General features: G+C 38.4%; 1 protein-coding gene across 2 annotated transcripts in view; it reads right to left on the bottom strand.

Annotated features, from left to right (window-relative positions):
• Positions 1-25,860, bottom strand: part of ARMC9 (armadillo repeat containing 9) — a 67,623-nt gene that overhangs the window by 37,078 nt on the left and 4,685 nt on the right. The window contains exons 6-11 of one of the 2 annotated variants that reach the window (XM_086754949.1): positions 24,435-24,527; positions 23,168-23,192; positions 17,924-18,081; positions 15,961-16,059; positions 8,307-8,342; positions 26-60 (exon numbers count right to left, since the gene is read on the bottom strand). In XM_086754949.1, coding sequence (XP_086611075.1) covers positions 26-60; positions 8,307-8,342; positions 15,961-16,059; positions 17,924-18,081; positions 23,168-23,192; positions 24,435-24,527 — 446 coding nt within the window. The remainder of the gene's footprint in view (positions 1-25; positions 61-8,306; positions 8,343-15,960; positions 16,060-17,923; positions 18,082-23,167; positions 23,193-24,434; positions 24,528-25,860) is intronic. The other variant, XM_086754951.1, reaches the window with a different exon arrangement.

The raw sequence follows: 25,860 nt of genomic DNA, 5'->3' as shown, positions 1-25,860 counted from the left end.
GTGAAGCTCAGCACTCGATACTTACACAGGGGCTAAAGATGCTCTTAACATTGTGGAAGCCTGGATTGGAAAAAGAAAGAAAAAAGAAATAACAACAGATTAGTCCAAATTTCACACCAACAGTGTTACTAATGAGGTGCACTGTGAATTCTCTCACTGAGGTTCTGCAGTTCTTTTCCTATAAAAATCGATGTTGCAAAATAGCAACACAGCTAAAGAAGGAGAGGACTTCAGTGTTTATCTTTCTTTTCCATTAAAGCGTTTCAGAAGTAAAAATCTCTTTTGTTACAATCTGTCTATGTTATCTTCACTGTCATATTCCAAAAATTACCTACACTTGAAGTATTAAAAAATAAATAAATAAAAGGAAAATAAGTGAGTAGAAACTACCATCCGAAGCCCACTGAGGAAGATTAAAGAACTTGCTAAACACATTTAGTGACTTCAAAAATTTTCATACCTTAAAGTTGCAATAATATTTCAATGGAGACTTAGCACGTAGTACAGCATCCAAACTTGCTAGAATTCTGTTTCAACACTAATGTTATCAGAGCGTCTATTGCTACTAACATATATCCCTATATATAACTATTAATATGTAAAGTAAAGACCATGTGTTCTCGTATGGATAAGACCAATCTGGAACAGCATGCCACTTTTCTCACTGGTTCTGCCTAGGATGAGTTCCATTTAAGCCTGGATATTTCCTCTCTGATGTGGTGTGACACAGAGCATATGTAGGCACCACTGCTGAACAAGTCAAAACCTAAACACATCTACACCACATAGAAAGTTTCTTATAAAAGCTGTCTGCCTTGGTAACTATTTTTTGCTGGAACTAATTGTAGATGAGCCAAGAAGCAGCAATTCTGGCATAAGAGTGCTTCATATCATGCATTCTGATGTCAACTACATGCCATATTCGCAGAATATTCAGTGTCATCTCTTTGTGTTGATCTCCCTACTCACCTTCTAAAAAAAAAAAATCTCTCATTACCACTTACGCCTTCAAAACTGGTTTTCTCTTCTAACCTAGCCTCTTTCAATGGGAGCTATATAACCAATGTCTATTGTCAGATTTAAAATTGTGGGATTTAGGAGACAAAAAGCATGAAAGACCACAGTGAATATTGAATTACACCAGCTGACATATTCTTCAACACACTACCTCATGGATCCCCTCTGTAATACAAGAAACTGCTCTCTTAGATGTGAAATAAGCTTATGCGTACATTGGAAAGCATTTTATACTGTTTAAGTCAATGAATGACTTGTACACAATAGACAATTAACAGGTCATACACTTCAAAATTAACCTGTCTTGAAAGCAGTTCTCAAATCATAGTTTATTTTACACAATAGAAAAGTCTTTCAAAGTGCCATATCTACCTAAACTGCTTCCCCTCTCATTTATTTGTATTCATTTTCCTCAGCATTTTTTGAAAAATATCAGAAGTTAAGTTTTGGGTAAACAAAACTGTTTCCCCAGTCAAAACCAATCATCTTGTACCTGACTGTGCTATGAAATTATAAATAATTTTTGTTGCCTTTCTCAGCACCTTCCTCCATTAAATTAAATGGGGAAGAAAGTGACTGTAGTATGTTAAAGCAAAAGAAATGACAGAGCCCTTGGAGATGAGACAAAGAACAGCAGTGAGAAAAGAAATAGAGCAGGTCACTAAGAATAAATAGATGTATATAACAGCTCTTTGCTTCTCAGCAAAATCCCTTTTACCCACCACTTCTTTTGCTGCCTTAGAAAGAAAAACATGTGCTCCAACAAAAACTAAAGGATATATAAGTAGTAGAGACACATACAGCACCCTTCCATGCAAATAAAACTTTTTGGCAAGTGTAAGATTTTGCAAGTTTTTATAAATTTCAAACTACAGAAACTTCAACTGGAAAAACATTTTGACTTTTAAAAATCAATCAGCTCAAGAAGGACAAAGTCCTATTAATTCTCAAATTACTTTTCAAGCTGGCAGATGGAGCACAGTAAAGCATTTAGTATAGTTTGGCTCTGTAGTCTACCTACACCAAAAAAGGCACTACACAGTGAGGCAGACCCTGTGCTGGAGCTCCAAGGGCAGGACCACCGAGATGGAGAGCCTGCTTGTCCAGCACTCACTTTTCTGGTCAGACCCAACTAGAATCTGCAGAGGAGGAAGGGAGTGCTCTCAGACTTTCAATGTTTCTGGGAAAGCTGTAAGAATACAGCTCATATTGGACCAGATTCAATGAGGCAAAACAGAAAATGGGAAAAAATTTTCAGGGCTAGTTTATCCTTCACTGCACCTTCATTTCTGAATCTGACAGACTATGGTCAGCACCACTGATAAGCAGAAAGAATGCAACCATGTCATAAGCAGAGATTTCCTTTCTTCATCTTCATCTACATGATTGTGATTAGTCATAAGTAAGCTAACCTGTATCCATCCAGGATGGCATACCGAGTAAGACATTGGCTTGGGTCTTGGGAGATACGCCTCTAGTCCTGATTCAGCTACTGACTGCAGACAGAATTTTTACATGTCATTTTACATCTCTGGGCCTCAATTTTCCTCATCTGGAAAGTGGATACAGGCATCAATCTCTTGAATAAGCTGGTTTTTTTGAGATCTACCAATGAATGGCAGTATAAAAGAGCTAAAAAATATTATTTTACAATTAAACAATCAAAAGCTCATGGCACAACCATCATAAACAGAAAATCAACAGATTTAGTGTTTGCTTATGACAGAATAATTCTACAAAATAAGTTAACCACAGCTGATACAATACAGTAACAAGGCTGGTATAAGTATTTTCCTGGTTTGGAATTTATTTAGCCCTCTATTTTAAGTAATTTTATGAGAACAAGGATTGCAGTAAAATATTTCTTCACCGGACATTTTTGGCAGTTACGCAACCCAGCAGCTCTCCTGTGGCTTGCAGGGTCCACAGGGTCCTTCAGGGTCCACACCACTTCAGGTCAAACAGCTGAGGCACCCTGTGAAGCACACAGCCACGCAGCGCGGCGAGGGACTGCATCGCACGCCCTCCATCTGCTGCTACATGGGTCTGAAGAAGTTCTTCAGACAGCTTTATTTTCAAACAAGTGATCCAAACACAGTATTGCCGAGTGCTGATCATACAGTTTAACATCCAGGCTACCCTCCTGCCATAGACTCTCAACTTTTCATCTTTGTATCCTTGTTTTTGAAGGGGAAAGACAAGTAGCACCCTAGATCTTTAGAGCCCCACCACCCTGCCAGCCATTCTCCTCCTCATACCACAGGTTCTTCAGCTCTCGCTCCCAGACCGCTGCCAGTCTTGCCAGCACCACCTCTATACACACTCCTTGGCTGCTTTCGCTGCCTCCTGCAGTGGCACCAGCATCAAGGGCTGCCTACCCTAGCACAGAGCTTGAGCAGACACCCTGAACAGACCATCATCATCTGTACCGAGCCCCACACCTCATCTTTAATGCTGACAGATTTCAGCAGTTGGAAGCAGCAACCTCCGCAATAGGAAGCACTGGGTTACAGACTCAGGTGGAAACCAAGCCTGGGGAATACAACCCATATACTGCTGAAAATTTCATGGCTTCCTTCACAGTATTGTTTCGAATTAAAAGAGTGCAATACAGACCCATCCTAACATTTAATTTTAACTTGGTTTAATACTCCTAGGCCTTAAGCAGACTGCTCTTCTCTGCCTCACAAAGTGCCTTGTCCCCAAACAGGGAAGGGCAAATGTGCATTACAAATTCCCTAGCAGACAGTCCACCAAAGCAAATACATTGCGGCCTCAGCACCTCCTTTCGCATTTCACTAGGTAGCATTTGTTTGTTTGTTTCGGTTTCTCCTCTTCAGTACAGATCTGAGATGTCGCAATCTCAGGATATTTACTCAGTTAAACATCTTTACATAACCTAACCCCAAAAAGCTGTGTTAAGCTCTGGTTCTTGAGTTGCACATTAGCTTTAACAAAAGGAAAACCACAATTCAAATACTCTGGGTCCTACAAATCGATTCTTGGGCTTACTTACGTCAGCACACTTACTTCATTTAAGACACATAATCTAGCCAGTGGAAAAAGGTCATAGAATGGTTTTGGTTGGAAGGGACCTTTAAACATCATCTAATTCCAACCCCCCTGCCCTGGGCAGGGACATCTCCAACCAGATCAGGTTGCTCAAAGCCCCATCCAACCTGGCCTTGAACACTGCCAGGGACAGGGCATCCACAACTCCTCTGGGCAATCTGTTCCAGCACCTACCCATACTCATAGTGAAGAATTTTTTCCTTATGTCCAATTTAAAACTACTCTTTTTCAGTTTAAAGCTGTCACCCCTTGTCCTATCACTACATGCCCTTGTCAAAAGTCTCTCCCCAGCTTTCCTGCAGGCCCCCTTTAGGCACTGGAAGGCTGCTATCAGGTCTCCCCAGAGCCTCCTCTTCTCCAGGCTGAACAGCCCCAACTCTCTCAGCCTGTCCTCCTAGCAGAGGTGCTCCAGCCCTCTGATCATCTTCATGGCCTCCTCTGGACTCACTCCAACTGGTCCATGCCCTTATGTTGCGGGCTCCGGAGCTGGACGCAGTACTGCAGGTGGGGCTTCATGAGAGCGGAGTAGAAGGGCAGAATCACCTCCCTTGACCTGCTGATCACTCTTCTTTTGATGCAGCCCATGATGTGGTTGGCCTTCTGGGCTGCAAGTGCACATTGCTGGCTCATGTTGAGCTTCTCATCAACCAACACCCTCAAGTTCTTCTCCTCAGGGCTGGTCTCAACCCATTCTCTACCCAGTCTGTATTTGTGCTTGGGATTGCTCCAACGTTGGCCTTGTTGAACTTCATGAGGTTGGCATATGCCTACCTCTCCAGCTTGTCAAAGTTCCTCTGGATACTATCCATTCCCTCCAGCATGTTGACTGCACCACACAGCTTGGTGTCATTGGCAAGCTTGTTGCGGGTAAACTCAATCCCAGTGTCCACATCACTGATAAAAACATTAAATAGCGCCAGTACCAATACAGACCCCTGAGGAACACCACTTGTCACTGGTCATCATCTTCACTGGTCTCTGTACACAGGAGACCCAAAGCCAAGCTCCCACAAACATTACTTCTAGTGGGACTGCCAGCTGAACCAGTCTTCATCCCTCTCAAGACGCTGCTACCACAGAAAGCAAAAGCAAGAGGATTCTTGAGAATAAAAACCTCCCCTACTACCAAATTAATAACAAAACTCTAAGTTATTTGCAAAACTTTAGCCATATGCTTTTAAAAATGGACTGCTATGTTGCAGATAGACATAAAAACATAAAGCCTTTTAAAGCTATTTTTAGGAACAAAGGGATACATTTAACTGAGGAAAAGGTTAATATTGAAATCTGGAAGTGGGCAGAACAGAACCCACTTCAGTTTTTGATCTCACAGGTCCCTTCTCTTTCTTGGTGTTCATTCTCAAATCTAAATGTTGAACTCTGATATCTTGTCATTTCTGTGGCAACTGTACTGTATTTTTGAGTTACAGAGTATTTGGATGCAGGAAAGTTGGGACTTATTTATAACAGCCGCTTTTAAATAATTGGACAAGAGGAAATAAAGCCATCAGCACTGTGCATTCATAGTTCTCAAAGCACTCTACAGCAAGTAAATTCTTAATAGTCTTATAAGGTTGGTAGAAACATTACGATCTTCATCTCCAGGTGATGAATCCAAGGCCACATACTGAAAGGCAAACAGAGCCAAAGGCACTGCTGATAGGTAACTTCCTCATTACACGTCCAATGTGTCAAGCACCAGATTATGCCCTTTCCCCAATCTTACCTTTCCTGGAACAGGTTAAATATTAATTCAACCTTTTCAATAACAGTATTCCTTAAACTGCCAATGAGTTAAAAAGTGTGAAGAACATGGGGCGTACATGACTTATCTGCAATATATGACTCCCAACATACAAGGACTTCATCTTCAACAAAATATTTTTCATGCAAAACCTATCCTGAGAAAGAATCGTTTGTCATAATTGAAACACATGCAGAAGCTAGGTGTTTTAAGGAAGGGAAAAGAAGCAAACACAAGAAAACAACAGCCCAAGCATAGCTCATTCTGGTAGGATCACAAAGTATGACTTATGTTTGTGTGGGTTCTTGCCAAAGCCAAACCAGGTGCCGTATTAAGTCAAATAATTCTGTCACGATGCAGATTAGCCACAGATGGCAGCCCTTCATTTTTGAACGAAGCGATGTATGAGTACGAACAGCATGGAATAAACAAAAAGTTCAAAGGGAAAAAAATTAAAATAATATTTATAAAACAAAACAGATGCATTTCATGTGCAAGCCAAAACCACAACTGACTTTATCAAATACTGTAGTCCAGTGTTCAAATCAGCTCCGCTTTGCTATTTTGTGTATATATTCATAATATACTGAAGGCTAAAGCTGAAAGCCAGATTCTGTCCTCAGTTACCACTCTGAAAATGTGCTTTAGGAATTCAGTGTAAATTTAATGCAGTTTCAGAATTAATAATCAAAGATACACGATGTATATGTGAAGAGTAAAACCAAAGTTTGAGCAAATTTGTACATATCATTAGAACTCACAAATTTATGTTGAGATCATTTGTTATATGTTAATGACAACAAGACTGCGACAGGCAGCCTATGATGGGTTAGACTCCAAGCTTGTATAACCTGGCAGGTCTACTAGGGCTATGCAAAATTTATTTCATAAGAATATCTGCAAATGTTTTTAATTTTTTTTTTTTCTTGCTTATACTCGAGGTATGCTGTTATGAAAACTTCCCACTTGGAAGATTCTCTAAGACATCTGAAGCATAGATAAAAAAGACACAGTGTAATACTATGTGATAATGTAATGACAAGACAAAATGGCAGAAAAAGAATAAAGTACTATGTTATAAACAGTGAGGGGAGGCTAGAGGAAACCTATCTATCTATTCAAGAAATACCTCAGAATTAGAGCCAGATAGCTTCAAAAAAACTTTATAAACAACTCTGCATTGTAAGTTATTATATTCTACATCATATAAAGTTATATATAACTAAAGCTACCTGGATAAGGGTAAAACTTTTCCTTAGCACAGAATTTAATTCGTAATTTCTCATCTGTAATCAACTTTTCTTAATCTCAAAATAGACCATTGTGAGAGGGAACAGAATGCTAAACATCAAGCAAAAGATGTCAATTATGACCATTTATGTCATCAACAGGAACAGGTTGTTTGTTACAGGTGATCTTTTAACATATGTGAACATGGACAGTATTCTCTACATCAAGATAAAACAAAACATATAAGGAATAGTCAATTGCACTCAATAACTCTATAACTATTTGTCAAAACAAAATGTTGTTTTAAGTGGGAAGTCAAGTGCCCACAGGTGTTATTGTAGTTCCAGGTGAGGAACACCTTTGGGGAAGAAAAAAAAAAGAAGTACAATTTTTCTTGAAAGGTGAAATTTTGTTTTCTCCAAAGAAAGCTGAAAAAATACAAATATGGATGATTTTAAAGTAGAATACTGATTGAAATTTTTCAGAATTGGTGTCAATTACTGATTAATTGATTACATACCAAGTTACTTAGAAGTAGACTCATTTCCTCTTTTTGCAAAGAATGAACTGACTGTGGACAAAATTAAATACTTATGGTGTACTTGTAATATTGCCAGAATACAAACTTCCATCTGGGTTACAGAAGTCACAGGCAGTACACAGAATATCGCCTTGCTTCTTCAGTTTTCAGTGAAAGAGCATTCATTTTAATTGTATGAAACAATTTGATTACTATAGAGAGAAAGTTTCACTTTACAAATTAAAAATACAAATATGTAAAACAAGATGCACTTCTGAAGAGCACAATTCAATTTCCTGTGTTATCTCAAGGAATAATATTTATCTGCTTACTCAAAGGTGGTGTGGGATCAGCTGGTGTCGGCACATTTTAAAGACATCGTATGCTAGATAAGCTGATGTTCACTGTGGAAGAAATAATTGCTTTCTGCACCTTATAAAGAAGCTGTGTTTCCTGTAAAAGTTGTGGACAAAGCTGCTCTTTTGTTGACATGCCGTGTTACGTGTGTTATGAAGCCATTAGGTTACTTACAACTTGTATTCTGTTCTCCATGCAGAAATCTCAAGCCTTGCACATATTTTGGCTCTTTATAAACCGTACAGTTAATGACATGACAAGTTAAAATGCACAGAAAATTGCTACACATTATGAAATGAAGAGAAATATAGACTGTGACAGACTGCAGCAGGCAACGTGAAAGGATATAAAGATATAGACACTTACATATTCGTCATCACAAGGGCTCATAGAGTAATATCCCTTTATGGGCAAACAGGCACACATTAAAATAAAGAAGATTAAAAAAACAAGTTAACAGAAATAAATCACAGAGAAATGCACAGTTCTAAAAACCAAGAAATCAAATTTAGCTACAAATTAACAGACTACTTACTTTGAAAAGAAAAGTATAAGCACCTTCTTCTCCCAATTCATGCACTTGTATATTTTAAGACTGTGTTAGTGTGTCTCATGATATATTTACATTACAACTTCTCCTTTCAAAATCTAGCAAACACACCTAGTCTGCAAATTATTCCTTTCTAACTGTCAGTTAGAACAGCTAGATACCAAGCACTGACACATTTATGTGAATATATGACTTCTATTGCTCACTACACCGAAGCAGCTAAGACAGAGATAGCAATGAATGTGGCATCAGTTAGAAGACCTCAGCTTCTGAGAAAGTAGCTGCAAGTGTTTTCCATACGTGCTTTGGTTGGAGTTTCTCACCAGCACATAATGAAAGCTGAGAGAGACAGTTTAAGGGAGTTCAGCAATGTTATCAATTCCTCATCCCAAAAGGCTTCAAGGATAAATTAAGAAAAAAATCTCTGGAAGGAAAACTAAGATTCAGTTACTAAAACAAAAAATTGTGATAATTCATGGTTTGAGTAGTTTAGTACAAAATATGCCACATGCTCTTTAATTAGACTAAAATATTTAACTTGGAATAGACTTGTATCTAAAAAGAAGAGACTTAATTCAAAATAAAAGTTAAAAAGTTCAATACAATGAAAGAAGACCAACATAAATTATTCTGCTTCCAGTCTCTTCGTGCAAACCCGCCAGCACTTACTTTAGAGGACATATTTGTGCAGATGAATAAGCACATAAACACTATATTTAGCAGATTCCTCTTTAACAGACATATATAGCCTTATACAGAAGGTAGAAGAAACTTGCCACTCTTCACTGTGAGCAGAAAATAGAGTTCTTTCTATTCTTTAACCAGTTTTAAAAATCTGACAATATTCTTTTTATCACCATCACACCCAGAATTCCCTGATATGAATGAGTATTTTAACTTTCACAGTGCTGTACACACATGCAGACAGTTCCTGGTGAAGACATTTTAAAGTTAAATTTAAGACAAAGGACAACATGGATAGGGATCAATAAGTGAGCAAAAGAAACCAGGAGATAATCTGTATCATGATGAGAGGACATTTCAACACACGCATGACCTGAGCCAGTGAAAGTGTAAGGCATCAAGACAAAGATGACACAAAAGGCAAGTTTTAACGTTAAAGGAAACCACAAAAGGTTGGACCAGATGACCTTTCAAAGTCCCTTCCAACCTGGGTTATACTCTGATTTGAGGACAACAACAGGAAAAGTTTGTAGAAACCCCTACTCATGGCAACACCTTATCTTTAGAGATGAGGAATTCACACAAACAAAAAAACCTATCCAAGTTGCTGCAGGTAGTTGTATCCCCTGCAGCAACTTGTGAAAAAGGCATCATATACTATTTCAGCAGAAAAAAAGAACTTCTCTTCATTTATATAAAGAGGTAGGTTTCTTTCAGCTTTACTGTATGTAAGTGGTAACATATAAGAATCATCCCACAGACAGGGATGGAGAAGACTGATATATTTCTTCCTAAGAAAAGCTTGCTTAGAGTAGCTGCTGTTTGCTGTAATGTGCATATTATTCCTAAATGAACGAGCATACATCCACATAATGCTTGGTGAAGCCACTCTGAATGGTTCAGAGCAATAAAAATAAAAACAAAACAAAAAACTTCTGTTATTCTGTCTCCTAGGTTTCATGTGGTCTCCTGGTGCAGAAAACTCTTTCATGAGTAAGAAATAGAATACCTACCACCAATTACTACAGCTTGATGGCATGTTCACATTTGCAATAAAAAGTATGTTTGAGGAAAAAAGCACAGAGCACACAAGAAAAAAAGGAGCCTGTGCTAGTCTTTACAATTATCCCAGAAAATTTTTTAAAATCCTCCTTTTTTTACAGTTTGTAAACGACAGCTTAACTTTACAGAAGAGCTGGTGCTTTTGTCCAGTGACAGAACTAAAAAAAATAATTAAAAAAATATATTTTTTTTCCACTGCTTCAAGAGTTGTGCTAAAAGAGATCTAAAACTTGCAAGGGACATTAATTCACCTAATTGTAGCTACAGGCGAATATAATCAGACTGAATAGCAGTACAAACATAATGGGCATGTATTCTATTCCATGACACAGCAGCACTACATGCAAACAACTACACAGCTTTCTAGTCACAGAAAGGTTCTCCAGTAGTTAACACACATCTTGACTATTGACAGAAACTATGCACGTGAAGAAGCAGTTCCTTTTCTTCCCTTTAATCCAAGTTTAGAGAATCTTATTACATTATCCCTAATCTAAGAAATTCTAGGAAGGTGTACATCTTGAATCATAAAATCTGTTTGTGGGTTTTAGACTTGAGCCTACACTACTTTTGATGAGGAGTGATTGTACAATGACTCAGTGATAAAGAGCCAGAATCCTCTTGGCCTCATGATGTGTATTAAACAGAAAACTGCAGGCATCAAAAAACTACAACCCATGCCTCTTACCCACCAGACAAATCACTATTAGAAAGAAAAAAAAATAAAATAAAATAAAAAGTGAAAATAAAAAAGAAGTAAAACTTCAAGTTATCTCAAGAGTATTACAATACATTACTGTATTTAAAACTATTCTTTTCAAATTTACCATTACCCACATCAGTTCCCTGTCCAAACGAATACTAGAAAGTCAGGAATCTGACTGAATCTTCAAACGAATGTTCCCTCAGCTTGTCAGACCTAGTGCTCTGACCTCCTATTCTTATGATCCAGACCTTCTGCTCTAACAATTCTCTCAGGTTTCTTATCTCCCAATTTAGGATCACACATATCAAATTACATGATGGAAGATGGCGATAACGTTCAATTGTAGCTAGGAAAAAAGCCTTATGGTAAAGCAGGGCTTTAGAGAAGCCTTGGAAACACCTCCCAGCTGTAAGACAGAAGCGTGGCCTCTCTCCCACTACGTGCAGCAGATGCATCCTGTTAATGGGCTGTAGATCAGGCTCACAAGCTGACCCAGGAGGTCACAGAACTACCAAGAAGCATGAAGTTGCTCATTGAAAGAATGAGATCCAAGCCAGCTTACTGGAGAGCACAAAGCAACAGCCAACACTAGAAGTCCTTGCTAAGTGAGATTTAATGGGTACGATTACACAGGGAAAGTCTTTTGGTTAAGAGACGTCGTTGCCTCAGGTCTTAAAGCCAGTTTGGTAAGAAGGACTTGTTCTGGGATTCATCCTCCCGACATGGATTTCTTCCAGTATGAAAGGACAGGCCTTCAGCCATGGCGAGGGGACGGGGCAAACCAGGAAGCTGATGCTTGTACAATAACGGCACACATTAGTAAATGATACATGCTACCTTTATTGTAATTTCAAAGCCTGAGACCTCAAGGCTTTATATTACACAACACTACTTTCCTGACATTAAAAATTGAGCACAGAGTACAATGCACTGGGAACAAAATCCAGTTTGCATACAAATAATGCTACCAAGAATATAATCCAAGGCTTACTCTAATTTCCTTGGGCAATACTTCCTTTTGGTTACAGCACTGGTGCAGTCCTCCTTCCCAGTATAAGTTAAAACTACCAGTGTAGTGTAGATGATTTAACAAAATATACTGTAGAGCTCAAGTACACATCTCAGAGAATGATGCAGTTTTAGCATTTTCTGCTCTCAGAACCTGCTCCCAAACCTGGATTGTCCCTGGGTTGCACCAGTATAGCTGCCTGTGAACTCAAGCACCTCCTCTTTCCAAACTATGTAATGCATATCCACTCATCTCCTAAGTAAAATGGTAGAAATTTGAAGTCACATGTCAGTACAACAAGAAAAAAAATTCCTTGCTAATGATTTTCTTTTCTGTTCATCTATTTAGAGCTACTGATCTGCCCAAAATTAATTTATTTAAGGGTTTGGTCCTAATATCAGTGATGTCACTGAGATAGGGTCAAATCCTCAAAAATCAAGGCGAAGTGGGGAAAAAAAAAAAACCTAAACCACCATATTTAATGCCTGACAAAACTCTTCAGACATTGATTTTCTTTTTTCAAACCTCTTGCTTAATCTTGCCTACATAGTGACTTAATGGTAAGGATGAGCAAAGGAGCTGCCCCTCTGCAATTATACAGGTGGTGCCCCTTACAGCAGAAGGAGTTCTGTGAAGTGGAGTAGCTGGAAAGACCACACCCTAGTGTCTCTAATTAGTTATGAGCAAAAAGTGAAGGGACCTTCCAACACAAATCCAGCACAGATGCTGCAAACTCATGCTGCTACTTAGTCTGGGTCATGATGCCTCCAGCTTTATTCCAAAACTTATGCAAAAACCTGAAACCACTTAAGGATAGAACAATAACATCTAAGTGTATAACAATGAGGTATTTGGAATTCTTGAAGAAAAAGTAATGGGATGCCTTCGTAGCCTAGTGGCAAGCAGTCAGAATTTGGTTTTTAGTCCATCTCATCTGCCTTCCTGGATCAACAGAGTCAAGGAGTGGTTAGAAGTATTTTGGGATGATGAGGAAGGAGTCTCATTTTTCTTCTCAGGGGATGGACTATATATATATTTTCTTCTTATACTTATTTATGTTTCTATATTTGCTGTTTGTGAATAAAACCAGAACTCTCTACATGAGAAATAAACAAGAAGATACAGTCAGTCAAGTGGGGACAAAAGGATAAGATGAAGAAACCTGGTTACGATGTAGTGAAGGTCTACAAGCACAGAGTGCAATCAGCCCTCCAGAACTTGGCTAATGCCTCAGACCTGAGTGTGTGGGTCTGCTTATAGAAACAACATCGGATTTCAACCACAGTAGCTGCTATACCCTCCCTGTCAAGGAGTAACCTGAACCAGTTGAGAAACCCGTAATCTAAACAAAGTCACTGCTATAGCTGTGCTGGTCCTTCATTAGAGAACTTTAGTAGCACAGCAATTACCTCAAATAGTGTGGGTAAAGGAGCCATAAAGTCACACAGAAATAGTTATGCTAGTAAAGCCTAGTGTAAAAATAGATACAACTGTGCCAGAAGAACACAGCTTTACTCAGCTTAACCTAGCTAATTTGAGACAGAAGGGAGGTAAAAATTTACTTCCAGAAAGGAAAAAATACACCACCAACAAATCCTCTTTCTCTGACCTATCTACATAGCTGGAGACTGTGCTAAAGTGGCCACAGTGGCGTAAGTATAGTGGCAAAGGGGCTTCTGGTGCAGAAATGGTTTTAGAGAAGCAGAAGCAAGTAAATATGATGCATAAGACCAACAATCCTTTCACAGTTGAGCATCTTTTAGTAGAAGGGAATAGAGGAAGTATGGCTCCAAGAGATTTTGAGCAGTCACATTATCTATCCTGGAGGAGCAGCCAAGCATCAACCATTCCTGGTAAATGGTAACGGTTTGTTTACCTTGCTCTTAAAAACCTCCAGTGACAGAGATTCTGGCTGAAATACTGTGCTTATACACTGCTGCTTACCCACTTCTTCAATGATCACTTAAAACTCTTAAATGTATTTTTTTTTCAGAGAGAAGGAAACAGATGCCTATACCTAAAGGCTAAACTGTACAAGGACAGATGTTTATGCTAAAACACCATATGGGACAGGGGTACAGAAAGACATATGCAGTCTGGCAATAATACATCCAGCTTTTGTTCAGTGAAGCCACAGCTTCAGCCACTTCTGCACTCTCTGCAGAGCAGATAAAGAAACAAATCAGCATATTGTATAAAAATGATACTCTTCCCTCTGCCCACTTCCCAAAACGGTTCAGAGGATCAACTTATGATAGAAAGAAAATAAATAGTAAGAATGAAACTGGGCAAATGGAGCACCTTGAAAGCACAGGAGGAGAAGAGAAACCTTTATGCAAGCAGAGAGCAGGAACAGACAGAACAGGGCACGTGGCTGCACAGAATGGACAACCTCAGTACAGGGAAGGGGAGCTGGGAGACGCACACAATCCCAACATCAGATGGCAAAAATACAGAAGACTACTAGGGTATATAAAGCATTATGTCCAAAAGCCATTGGCAAGGAAAGAGGGAAGACCTCTGAAAATTGTTGGTCAGAAGAATGATGGGGATGGTACATTATGGGGTAGAAGATGGCATAATCATGCACCACAGACATGGTGTAAATCTGAGGAGAGAGGAGTTACAGATGGCCCTTAACGGTGAGGTAGCAGACAAACAGAGATCCTGGTTCCTTCTTGAAACTATGCAGCTTGCAAAAGCTGCTAAGAGTGCCCCTCCCAAAAACATGACAAGTCAGAGAAAGGACTTCTGACCATTAACAGGGAAGTGAGGGCATTTAGAACAGCTTGAAGAGCAAAGAGGAATAGTATTTATCTCTGAAAATATTAGCATATAGAAAAGGGAACATTTTTATTATCTCCTCAACTTTCTGTAACAGATTTTCAAGAGGAACAAAATGTGCCATAGCGTCATTGTTATTAAAGCCTTCGGTTAAAGTAAGGAGCAAGAATCTTATTTTCTTCTGCTTTTCCTTTGACAAAGCTCTCCTCCTACAAAGTTAAGTATACATGAATGTCTGCCCCAGTGAAAATAATAAGCACAGTTTACGACTTTGGCTTGTCTTTGCAAAGCAGTGGCACACAATATTTTAATTTTAAAATGATTTAATGCAGTTCTAATGTTAGCTCTTATTTGAAAAATTCAAACAAGCTAGGTACTAAAAAAGGTTATGCCACTGAACAGCTCTTATACCATCATTAAGTCATTTAAAACTTTACACCCCCAGGCAGTGTCACAGACACCAGAAACTATCCTAAACCAGTTCTCCTGCTGGCCAAAAAAAAAAAAAAAAAGCTCCTGCTGCATTTAGGCAGAAGAGATTGAGCAGAACTGGTAGAGCAGAAAGAAAAAATCCCTGCGCATCCTGACCTGCTTATCAATAAGATCCTTAGATATGGGGTTAAAGTTCATGATGTAAGTCAACAAAGTGACTTAGGTGTATCATCTAACTGCCTATCTATCAAAAAAGGAAAGTCCTCCCCTCCTCCTCTTTTCCCCATTTGTTCTCATGATCCTGTCTGATGCTTCTTTAGCTGGCTAAGTCAATTCACTCTAGGGTTATAGGAGCATCACTGGCAGCAGAAAGGAACAAAGCAAGACCACCACCTCTTCTTACCTAAATTAAATTAGCCAAGATGTGCCATCACACCACACTCTGGACATTAGTTTTAGAGTTTGTTGGTTTTTGTTGTGTTTTCTTTAACATTCAGTTAGTATTCTAACAGATACACAGCTTACTGTTATAAATACAGAATTAATCATACCTGTGCAGCTATGACTGCGTGTCATTCACCAGCATTTGAGATCAACAAAACCTTAACTATTGCCATATTCTTATACAAGCTTGGACACATTATATTTTGTCTTTACTACCTCACATTTGTTGTTCAATATACAGCTTAAATATGTTAAGTATATACAGCTTAAGTATGTTCAATATACAGCTTAAGTGATACTGTCTTTTGACATAGTTACTGTAAAAAAAACCCCAAACATTAATACTCACAGTTCCGGGCCTTGTGAAGTCAATACTATGTGCTACACTTTGTCTCATCTGATTGCTAAACAAGCGAACGCAGACACTTTGAAGATACTCTGGTGTGATCTAAAAATTAAGAAACAAAGAGAGAACAGGATTATATAAAACTTACACTTTCTTCCAGACAGTGTTTCTACATTAAAGGTTGGGTTTTTTTTATTTTTAGGAGGCCAAGAAATTGCACACCTGAGACTTATCGATGCAAGCACAAGGTACATACTGCAACTACAATTCTGTTCAGAAATTAAGAAAACTGTAAACTCTTTTCATCTGGGAATAGTTATGCTACTCAGAAGATTAACACTAAATGCTTTCAGAGTCTAGAAAAAAAATAGAATTTGTCACATCTGTGTTTGCATACAGATTTTCCTCAATCAAAAGGTAAGTTGCCCAACAGTAAGCATGAAGCAGTTTTGTGCTTTAGCCTTAGACAATTATATGCTGATGCAGTCTAGCTTAAGAGCAGAATTTATACAACTGTCTTGTACAGCAGAGAGAATAAATACGAATTGTTACACAGCACAGCACTTTGTGTTTCAATGAAAAACATCTCAGTGGGTTTAGTTTTTTTTTTGTTTTGGGAAATCTACATCACAATAGAACTTCAGAACAGTTATTAGCTTCCCTAGAACAGAGGTGAGAGGACTGAGATTATAAAAATGCGAATGGGGACACTTCTGATATTCTTAGACCTATAGCGAGACAACAAAACCCTTCAAATTCAGAATGCTGTAACTCCAACATGAATTCATTCAGTACTCAACGCCACTTTGGATTCAGAAATTACAGAAACCAAGAATCATAACGAAAGAGCACCCTCCGCTGGACACACTTGGGAAGGATCAAATGACTGCCCAGCACAAGGCTTACAAAGGAAATAAAAGAAGCATCTGCCACAAAAGACAACCAGTGCCTGGTTCCTCCACCACAGAAGGTAAGAGTATCTCACCTTGGAGAGCACTGAAGTGTGAAATGGGAGGCAGCAAATGAATGTTATGTGTTATTGTTATTGATGCTCATGTGAGCAGATACCTTTCCTAATCTGCTGTAAAGCAAAACCCACACCTTCCCTGCAGTAACAATGTGAGCAGACAGTGATCCCAGGTGCAAAGAAACAAACTACATGGTGTTCACGCTGATGACAACGGGAAGGTACATACTGACTTTTCAGCGGGCAGCACAGGAACTCCCAGGTCATTCTCCCTGCTAACAATTCACACCTCCTTTAAAGCATCTAGAGGCTACTAACATCTGCCTTTAAGAATAATCTTCAGGTTATACAGAAGTTACAGTACAGAGGCATTCTCAGAGAGAAGAGGGCACAAAAGATGAAGCATAAAATCATCTTTGTATTAAAAATACCCATAAGAAAGTTGTACCTTCTCCAGTCACGTAAGCGTGGCCTGTTTCACACAGTGAATCATTCATTTACTCCTATCCCAGTTACCTTTACCAATTAAATTAACAAGTTCAGCTTAGCAGAACAAAGACCAAAGATTTTCCTCACCAAAATTTTGGATTAGAAGATTGATCCCACCACAGTGTAACTTAAACCAGACCTGCAGCAGTTTTAAATACAAAACAACGTCTGATGAGCTGGATTGCAGTCAGTAATCACAGAAATGCCCTCTAATCACTGCTGATGCCAAAGCTCAAAAGCGGACTCTCACAAGAGATCTGAGATGTCTTGTGATACGGTGATAGTTTCTTCACAATTTCTGAGCCAGCACAATCCAACTTCTGTACTACCTTTATCTTAGTACACAGGGTCAATGGAAGAATGTCTCAAAGTGCTGTGTTTCATTAGTAAAGAGACACAGTACTTAGAGAAATGCTCTTAACTATGAAGCTTAATTCACATTTTAGTGGCATTCTCTCTCTATTTTCTGGGGGCTTGAGGAAGCAAGTACACATCTGAGTCATCTCTTACCATCTTGCCATTGACTGTGGCCTCCAAGGAATCCACCAGCTCTGCAGTGACTCCAATGAGATTATGGTAGTCTGTCTGCATTTTGTTAAATCGTTTCAGGTAGGTCATGGTCCTGTGCTCGGATTCCACTAACTGTTGATGAAGATGTTGCAACATTTCTGTCAATAGAATAATAAAAAAAAAATAACACCACCTTTTCAATTGAAGGGACAAAAGAACCCACAAGCTTTTTTACTGCTCTGAAGGGACAACTTCAACTGCTGTGGAATTACTTTTATCCAAGGGGTGGAATTTCACTGCAAGGATAATTCTACACTACTACTGTGATTTCATTTCACCGCAACAGCTACAATTATTTGGTTTGCCTTAATTGCCTGAAGAACCAATTGCTTCACAGTTACAGCAGCAATACACCTAGTAGACAGTAAACATCACTGAATACATTTGTGGAGAGGATATGTTTTTAAAGATCTGTCAATATAAGAAGCTCCATGCTATCAGAGACAAAACAAGACTGTGGGCATCGAATCAGAAGAATAAACAATAAAACACAGCTCAGACTCTGTTAACTGCAGATGAGATTCATGCACTATCTTCTACACTCACTAAAGTAAGCGTGGGTAAAAAACATCACACTAAGCAACTGGAAAAGTCAAGCAGCCACTTCAAAAAAAAACACAAAAAAAAAACCAAAACAGGAGAATGACAGTACCCAGAGATTCATGCCAGTGTTTGTTAGATTACACTGTGAAGCTGGGTGTTTCCTCCAGGTAATTTATAGAAATAGACCACTGATATTTAGGTTATGTAGTGCTTTGCTTATTTTAAAGTAAATAGCAAGTGTTCTACCTTATAAGGAAAATGGTATAACTCATAGAAAAAAATAACAAACCAAGAAACCCCCCAAACATTCAAGTTATCACTGTTATTCACTGAATTCTTCAAAGTTGCAGGGAATTCTCAACTTCATTCTCCAATTCTACCCTAAAGTTTTCAGGTGATTCCATCATTTACTCATTGATGGTAAGCTATATTACTCACTTTTAGTACCTTCTGTTTCTGAAAATAACTCAAATTTATCTAACTTTTTTATTTAAAGTTACATTCCTGATACATTTTGTTCCTTTGGGTTCAATTACTTCAGAGATGAAAGAAGCAAAATAAGCACCAAAATCTATATCCTCCATCCCAGTCTCAGATCTAAACAAACTACATGGAAGTCAGACATGGAATCTGGAGCTGTGTGCCACAGTGCACATCTTAATGACTGGACAAAACTGTGAAGGGAGGCACAATAATTCTGTTGTTACTGCTGGTGTTTATGCATTTTGCTAGAACATTATGTTTTAAATTAGTTTGCTGAGTATTGCTCTAGTGTTGTGAAAATGGCATCACGCCCAACAAACTGAGTATCTACCACAGGACTTTTTGTTAAACAATGGGCAGGAATCAGCTTGACTATAGAGTTTCAGATAAAAGTAGAATTCATTTTCACAGACTTTAAAATTTTTTTAGTTAGAGTAGAGCACTCCAAACAACCCAACACCACAGTTTAGGTCCAAACAGACCCAAAGAAAAGAAAATCAAAGTGACTAGCTAAGACGCAAAATTGGAAACTAGAAAAACTAGTTTCTATTCCTGGCCTTGAACAGACTGTGCCCACATTCTTTGAGGAAAACCATTATCCCCTTTCATGATTCACTGTCTGTTTCCATAAAGATGTAGATCATATGTTCCTGTAACATAGAAGCATTGGAAATGTAACTGATATAAGTAGAAATCTTTGGGATCTTTATTTGGAGAATCCTGCAGTTACATGTTTAAAAAAAGCTCAGCATATACAACTGCTCTGGCTGAGCACTAAGGTAACAGCTTGCATGTATGATAAACAAACACAATTTAGGTGTAATTATTTGTTGTGGTTTTGTTTAGTGAGGGGGTGCCTAAGGTGGTACAACAGTTATTTTAAAACAGTCCCTTGCCATTTACTCCCCTGCTCTCTGAGCTCAGGCATGAACCTCTGCTGTCCCATGGCAGCTGGCATAAGGGTGGCAATCTTCAGCAGAGGGAAAAATGGGGAGGGAAAGTGCCATATTAGCACCACAGCTTATCTGGTAGAGCCTTCACAAGTTGTCTTCTACAATGGCGATCTAGATCTATTGCAGGCAGCGATGGATTAATCATTTATTAATATCTGCCAAACAACTTCTGACAAACCACTTCAAAAAGTAATAAACAGGTGGACATAAGAGCCACAAAACTGCCAGAAAAAAAAAACACTATTCAAACAGAACTGTTCATAAAGCTTTCATTACAAACTAGAAAGATCAAAGTCATTAGATAGCTCTATGAATTCTGATGTTGGAAATTGCTTTAAAAACTTGTCACATCTTATGGATTTTTAGGGTTTCTGAAATAGACCGCTTTTATCCCACTTATATGAAAAGCAGTAGATGGTAGAACAGCTTATTTTTACTTTCAGAAAATTTAGCAAAATGATCTTTTTAATGGGATCTTTTAGAGAAAATGTGCATTAAAAGACTAGCTATAAATTTTTGCTATAAATTGGCAGTCTTAAAATAAAGCATGTAATACAGAGAAGGTAAATTTTCTTAGTTCTAATCTGTATTTTTTCAAAATCTACAGGTTAAGAAAAAGACCGTTATTTAACTCTCACAGCGTACCATTAATGAATCACAGCATCCCGCACCTGCAGGATTCGTGACTGACATCTGATATCAAACTGCAGATCAAGCCACCCTTATGTTTTTTTATACTTTCTAGGAGGGAGCCAAAACCAGTGTCAAATAACAACAGAAGCTGAAACAAGCCACAGATCCTGTTTAAATCCAGCAAAATGCACCTGGCAAAAAAACCCCAAAAACCACCAGAATAGCTCCCAGTAACATTAAGTAATCTTGTTGAGAGCGCCAAACCTTTTACAATTCTTTAAGCTGTTAAAATAATCTCAACTGCAATCAATATTCATTACCTTAAAAATCAGAAGAGTTAAGATAGTCTCTAAAGACAATTTTTATTCCACAGCCATCACTGCTAAACAGCTACCACAGCTTTAATATGAGACAGTTCCAAAACAAGAATATTTTTCTAAACTCATACAGATTCTGAGAGCAACCATTGCAGAAAACTAGCCACTCTTCAGCACTTTATTCCTTTGCCTAGATAAGCTAATTGGAATACACTTTTATTTAACTGTGATAGACCACATTTGATTCAGAAATTTCCAGTGGATGTATCCAGAACTTGCACTCAGAGGGAAGCTGGAGGCACCAAGTCATGAAACATAAACCTACTCATAGTTTGCTTCCTTTTCATAGCCCAGTGGGGCACCCACTCTGGTCAGGCTGAGCTCCTGCATACAATGCAGCAGAGCTCTCATAGAGGAGCTGCAGGTCCCAAGAGCTGCTGTCAGGCACCAGGGCTCCTTGGGTGACACTGAAACCTTGCTCTCAGAAGCAGCAGTAGTTGCCCTGACACCTTCTTGCTTACTTCATTTCCATAAAAATTACTATCCATATTCTAAACTGACATCTTTCTCCATTAAGAGTCATTACCACAAATCTTGACAGACAGGTAGGTCACACTTCACCTTCTCTTGTGCAACAGCCTGATAGACTTCCCCCACTCTCCCATTCCCTGAAACGGTGGAAGAGTGGCTGTGAACTCATCTACAGATCTGTAACGAGGCAGTGAAGAGGACAGTAGCTGAACACACTTCCAAATACTTAATTCCCTCCATTCCTGTTAGCACAGAGGAAACATAGAAGGTCTGAAGCTCTCTGTGCAAGATGCCAACCATTCTGCAATTCTTCTCTTTCCAGCCAAACTCAAAACATACAGGAGAGCTGGAAGTTAGCTGCAACTGCCACAAAGATAGTTTTGAAAGTCAAACAGGTATTAAAGTTTTTTAGCACATGGGTAAAAAGCCAGACTTTGGCAGGTTAGTCAGGCAAGGTAAACACACTAAGCTCTCCAGGACACCCTCAAAAGCATATCCACCACCCCACTCAAACTTGAAGTGCTTCAGTATGTCAGACTAATGACTAGCACCTACTTACAAAAGGCTGTTCTCAGGACTCTTTGCCATACTGCTCTTCATTTATGTGTTGCCTATTAATTTTCTTTGCATTTCTCCTTCACTGATAAAGTAAACATTCTCCAACAGCGAGTACGTACTGTGGATCTCATGGGATCTGAGCAGCATACTGCAAAAATAACCTCTCTGATCCAAAACTTTCATACAAGACAGGCCTCAAGTAACCTTTACGAAAAATCCAAACCAACTTAACCTCCAAGGCACATAACAGAGGTACAAAATCAGGCTGACCTGCATGGATTCAATACCATGACAGTCCTGTACTTGTACAAAGCACAGAACCTGCCCAAATAAAAAATAATCAGGTCCAAAATAATTCAGGCCCAATCATGTCGTTATTTCTTTTTAATCAGAGTATGGAATTATTGCTTTCAGGAACGTCCACCACAAGGAAAAAGAGTAACTTCTGGAAAATAAAAATCCATAAAGATTTTTCTATTATTCAGTGAAAATCTAATACAACAAAATAACAAACAAAATACCTGGAACTCACACTGGGAGATGAGCCTAACTTTCTCCTTAATTCCACCTACAAATAGTAAATTCTAGGTGTAAAACTACAGATTAAAATAACTCAAGAGGAAAAGTAATTTTAGGAACCCAGCTGGGTTCATAAAATCCCTATCAATAAAGTGAGCACAGGAAGTCAAGTGAAGAAATGAATGCAAGGTAGCTGGGAATCTAAGTTCTAGTTATCGAGCAGATTTTTAAAAGGCACGTAATCCAAGTGCCATCAACACCTAACAGGATTCAGTGCTGAAATTATTATTTTTTTAAATGGCCCCAAGTCACTTACACACTTAACTGTGTATGAACAGCTTACCTAAAAGTGGAACACATTAGAGAGCCATACTTAAATTAACACTTTCTTCTTCAGGAGGTACCAATAGGCACTGTTTTAGGAGTTTAAACAGACTTAAAATACAAGTCCTACTACTAGGCCCTTTCCCATTTCTAGTACATGCCTATGCTCAACCCTACTAACCTCAAGCAGTCTAGCAATAACTACCACCAAGACAGGGGTTTGGATTTCAAAGGACTTTCCCCGTCATTGCAGGCGTACTTTCCACTACTATTATAGCCCCTAATAATCTTACAGGATATCCTTACCACATCTCAGCACTCACCTTTGTTGCACTGTCCATTCTCCTTCTGTTGTATGAGTAGGAGCAGCTTAGGAAAATATGCATCCTTTCAGTACGTTTGTTCCAGAGACGCAGAATGAGAAATTCAGCCAACTGGCAAATTCAACCAAGCCAAATATTCCTACTGTCTCAGGCGACAGCCAATGCCTAATGCTTTACAGAAGCGCAAGAATAAATGAATCAATAATAAATACATAAAAATCTCATAAGTGCACAATGTACTGTGTTGCATGGAGACTTGAGACTTTTTGCTGACCTTTAAAGACACTAGATCCAGCCCTGAAGTATGAGATAGGGTAACTCCAGTCTAAATGTATCGACAAAATCAAAAGTCAAACTGCTGATTTTACATAAAATCAACATACAAATATGCAAGTGTTTTAGGTACATTTCTTGTACCTAAGAAATATTCAGGGCTCAATCAGAATCCAGTCCATTACTCCATAAAGAGGCATAAGCAGAGAGAAAATCTTCTTCAACTGTTCTATGCCAGACTCCCACACAAACATCCATAACAGGAGAGTCAAAGCAGTGTTTTGATCAGTGCTCCACATCCTGGCAAATGGGCGGGAATGGAAGAGAAGGAGTATCATTTCCAGCCCCTCATTCAATACCACCATGGCAACATGCTGCTTTAGAATAAAGTAAGATATAGCAGAAAAAGGACTTTCAACTTCTCCTGTTAAAAAAAAAAAAAAAAGTTCTCTCTGCCTTGCCTTTAACTGTACTGATCAAAAATGGAAAAGAAAATTTGTCATATAGCTAGTTAGTTTGCAAATTAGGTCTGACAACACAACTTAAAGAATATTGTTAGAAAAACAATACAGTCTGAAGCACAAGCCATTTAGTAAAACAATAATTTCTTTAACCCTAACCCTTAAAATCCATGGAAAACTTTCAGCTAGTCCCTGAAATGGCTAATTGAAAAGACTAACAGCTTTACAAATGCTAAGAAAGAAGCCTGGTCAGGCCAGTGCCTTGGGGTATTCTGCACTATACAAGGAAGCAAAGAACGGTCCTATGAGAAATATGCAGGTTCATATGCAACTATACATTGTCTTTACATAACTTTTTCAAAAGGTTTTTTTTTTTAAATGTGGAATATAAACAATGTTTCTTATCTTAAAACAATGAACTGTAACATTACTACGATTCTGCAATAAATCTTAGCAGTACACTCTTCCAATAAATTATACTGTCTCTTTATAGTAATTCTAATTACCTTCAATGTTTTTTCTCAAAAGGATACAAATAAAGTGAGAAGCCGAGGAGTCTGTCTGTCTTTGAGAGTCAGAGCCAGGAACTTTTCCAATCTTGTCCTTAAATCCAGTGTCCAAGAATCCTTGAAAAGGAAAACAAATTATGACAGTTGTTCACCAAATATGTACACTCTGCTGAAAGTACTGTTTGGATCACAGTAACCTTCCACTAGTAAACAAGGCAGCCAACATTGTAGTGAAAAGATTTTTCCTTCACTGTTACTGAAGTAAATGCATTTGCTAGCTACCCATAAAAGTGTACAGAAGTTAGAAGAGTTCAGTATTATTCCTAGACAAGAGGAACATTCTACAACATGATGTAGCTTTATTTCAAGTGTAAAACCATCACATAGTGTTTATGCCTTATATGCACATGCAACAATTGCTCCTAAATTAGAGGCATCTTTAAAATACAAGCAACTTGAGAAAAAGATAAAAATATGAATATTAATTTAAAATTAATTAAATAGACTATGACACAAATAATCTTCCATTGCTCAACTTTCAAAAAGTAATCACTGTAGTCATCTTTCACTCCTAACAACATCTGGGAATGTTAAGTTTTGTCAATAACTATTACAAGGATCATGACATCAGCGATCAGGGTACAGAAGTTCTAAAACAAGGATTTGGAAAAAAACAACTTGCATACGAAAAACAGACCAACATATCAGACACTAACTGGAATGTTGTCTTCTGCCTGACAGTGTCTCATAAGCACAAGAAAAAAAATAGTTAGGGAAAAAAGCCAAACCACTGAATACTCATATCTTCTATTTGAAACCTTCAGTTAAGCTAGTTTCTGCCTGAGGAAAAGCTAGCCTGAAAAAGCAGTATCTTCCAAAAAGTAGCAAGAGCTTCCTAAATTTACTGCTGTATATGTATATGTTGCAAGCTGTTCTCGCAGCTCAGATTTGCCCTTATTTTACCATGCTGCAGAGCATACAGAATTTACTTGCTGCATTTACCAATTCAGGATCCAGACAGTGGTGCACCACAGTATGCTGTATATTACCAAAGGAACCATGCCTCCTACAGAGAGGAGTGTATACTATTTTTCAAGATGTATTACACAAACAGACAGGAACTCTAGCTATATAAAGCATCAGACGCCTGAGAAAAAAAAATACGCCATAAGAACACTGTTTAGTAGACTAGTGACTCACTGCTGTTCTTTCTCAAATGTAAAACAATCTGTGTTTCAACACTAATATGGAATGAGCTGTACAATTCCCACAAGAAAATGAGTGACTGTGGACTACGAGCTTGGACACTGGGTTGCTATGAATAAACCTGAGGATGTCGCCTTAGATAAGGCATTGAAAAAAAAGAAGCTGCTAAGTATAATGAAAAAAGAGTAGTCATATCTCATCTCTGAGGTCAACCAGTACACCTCATTATTTATAGCTAGTCCCA

This window comes from Chlamydotis macqueenii, chromosome 9, assembly GCF_036417535.1.
Source record: "Chlamydotis macqueenii isolate bChlMac1 chromosome 9, bChlMac1.mat, whole genome shotgun sequence".
NCBI classification, from domain to species: Eukaryota; Metazoa; Chordata; class Aves; order Otidiformes; family Otididae; genus Chlamydotis; species Chlamydotis macqueenii.
Note: the sequence above shows the minus strand (reverse complement) of the source record. Positions and strands in the feature narration are given on the sequence as shown.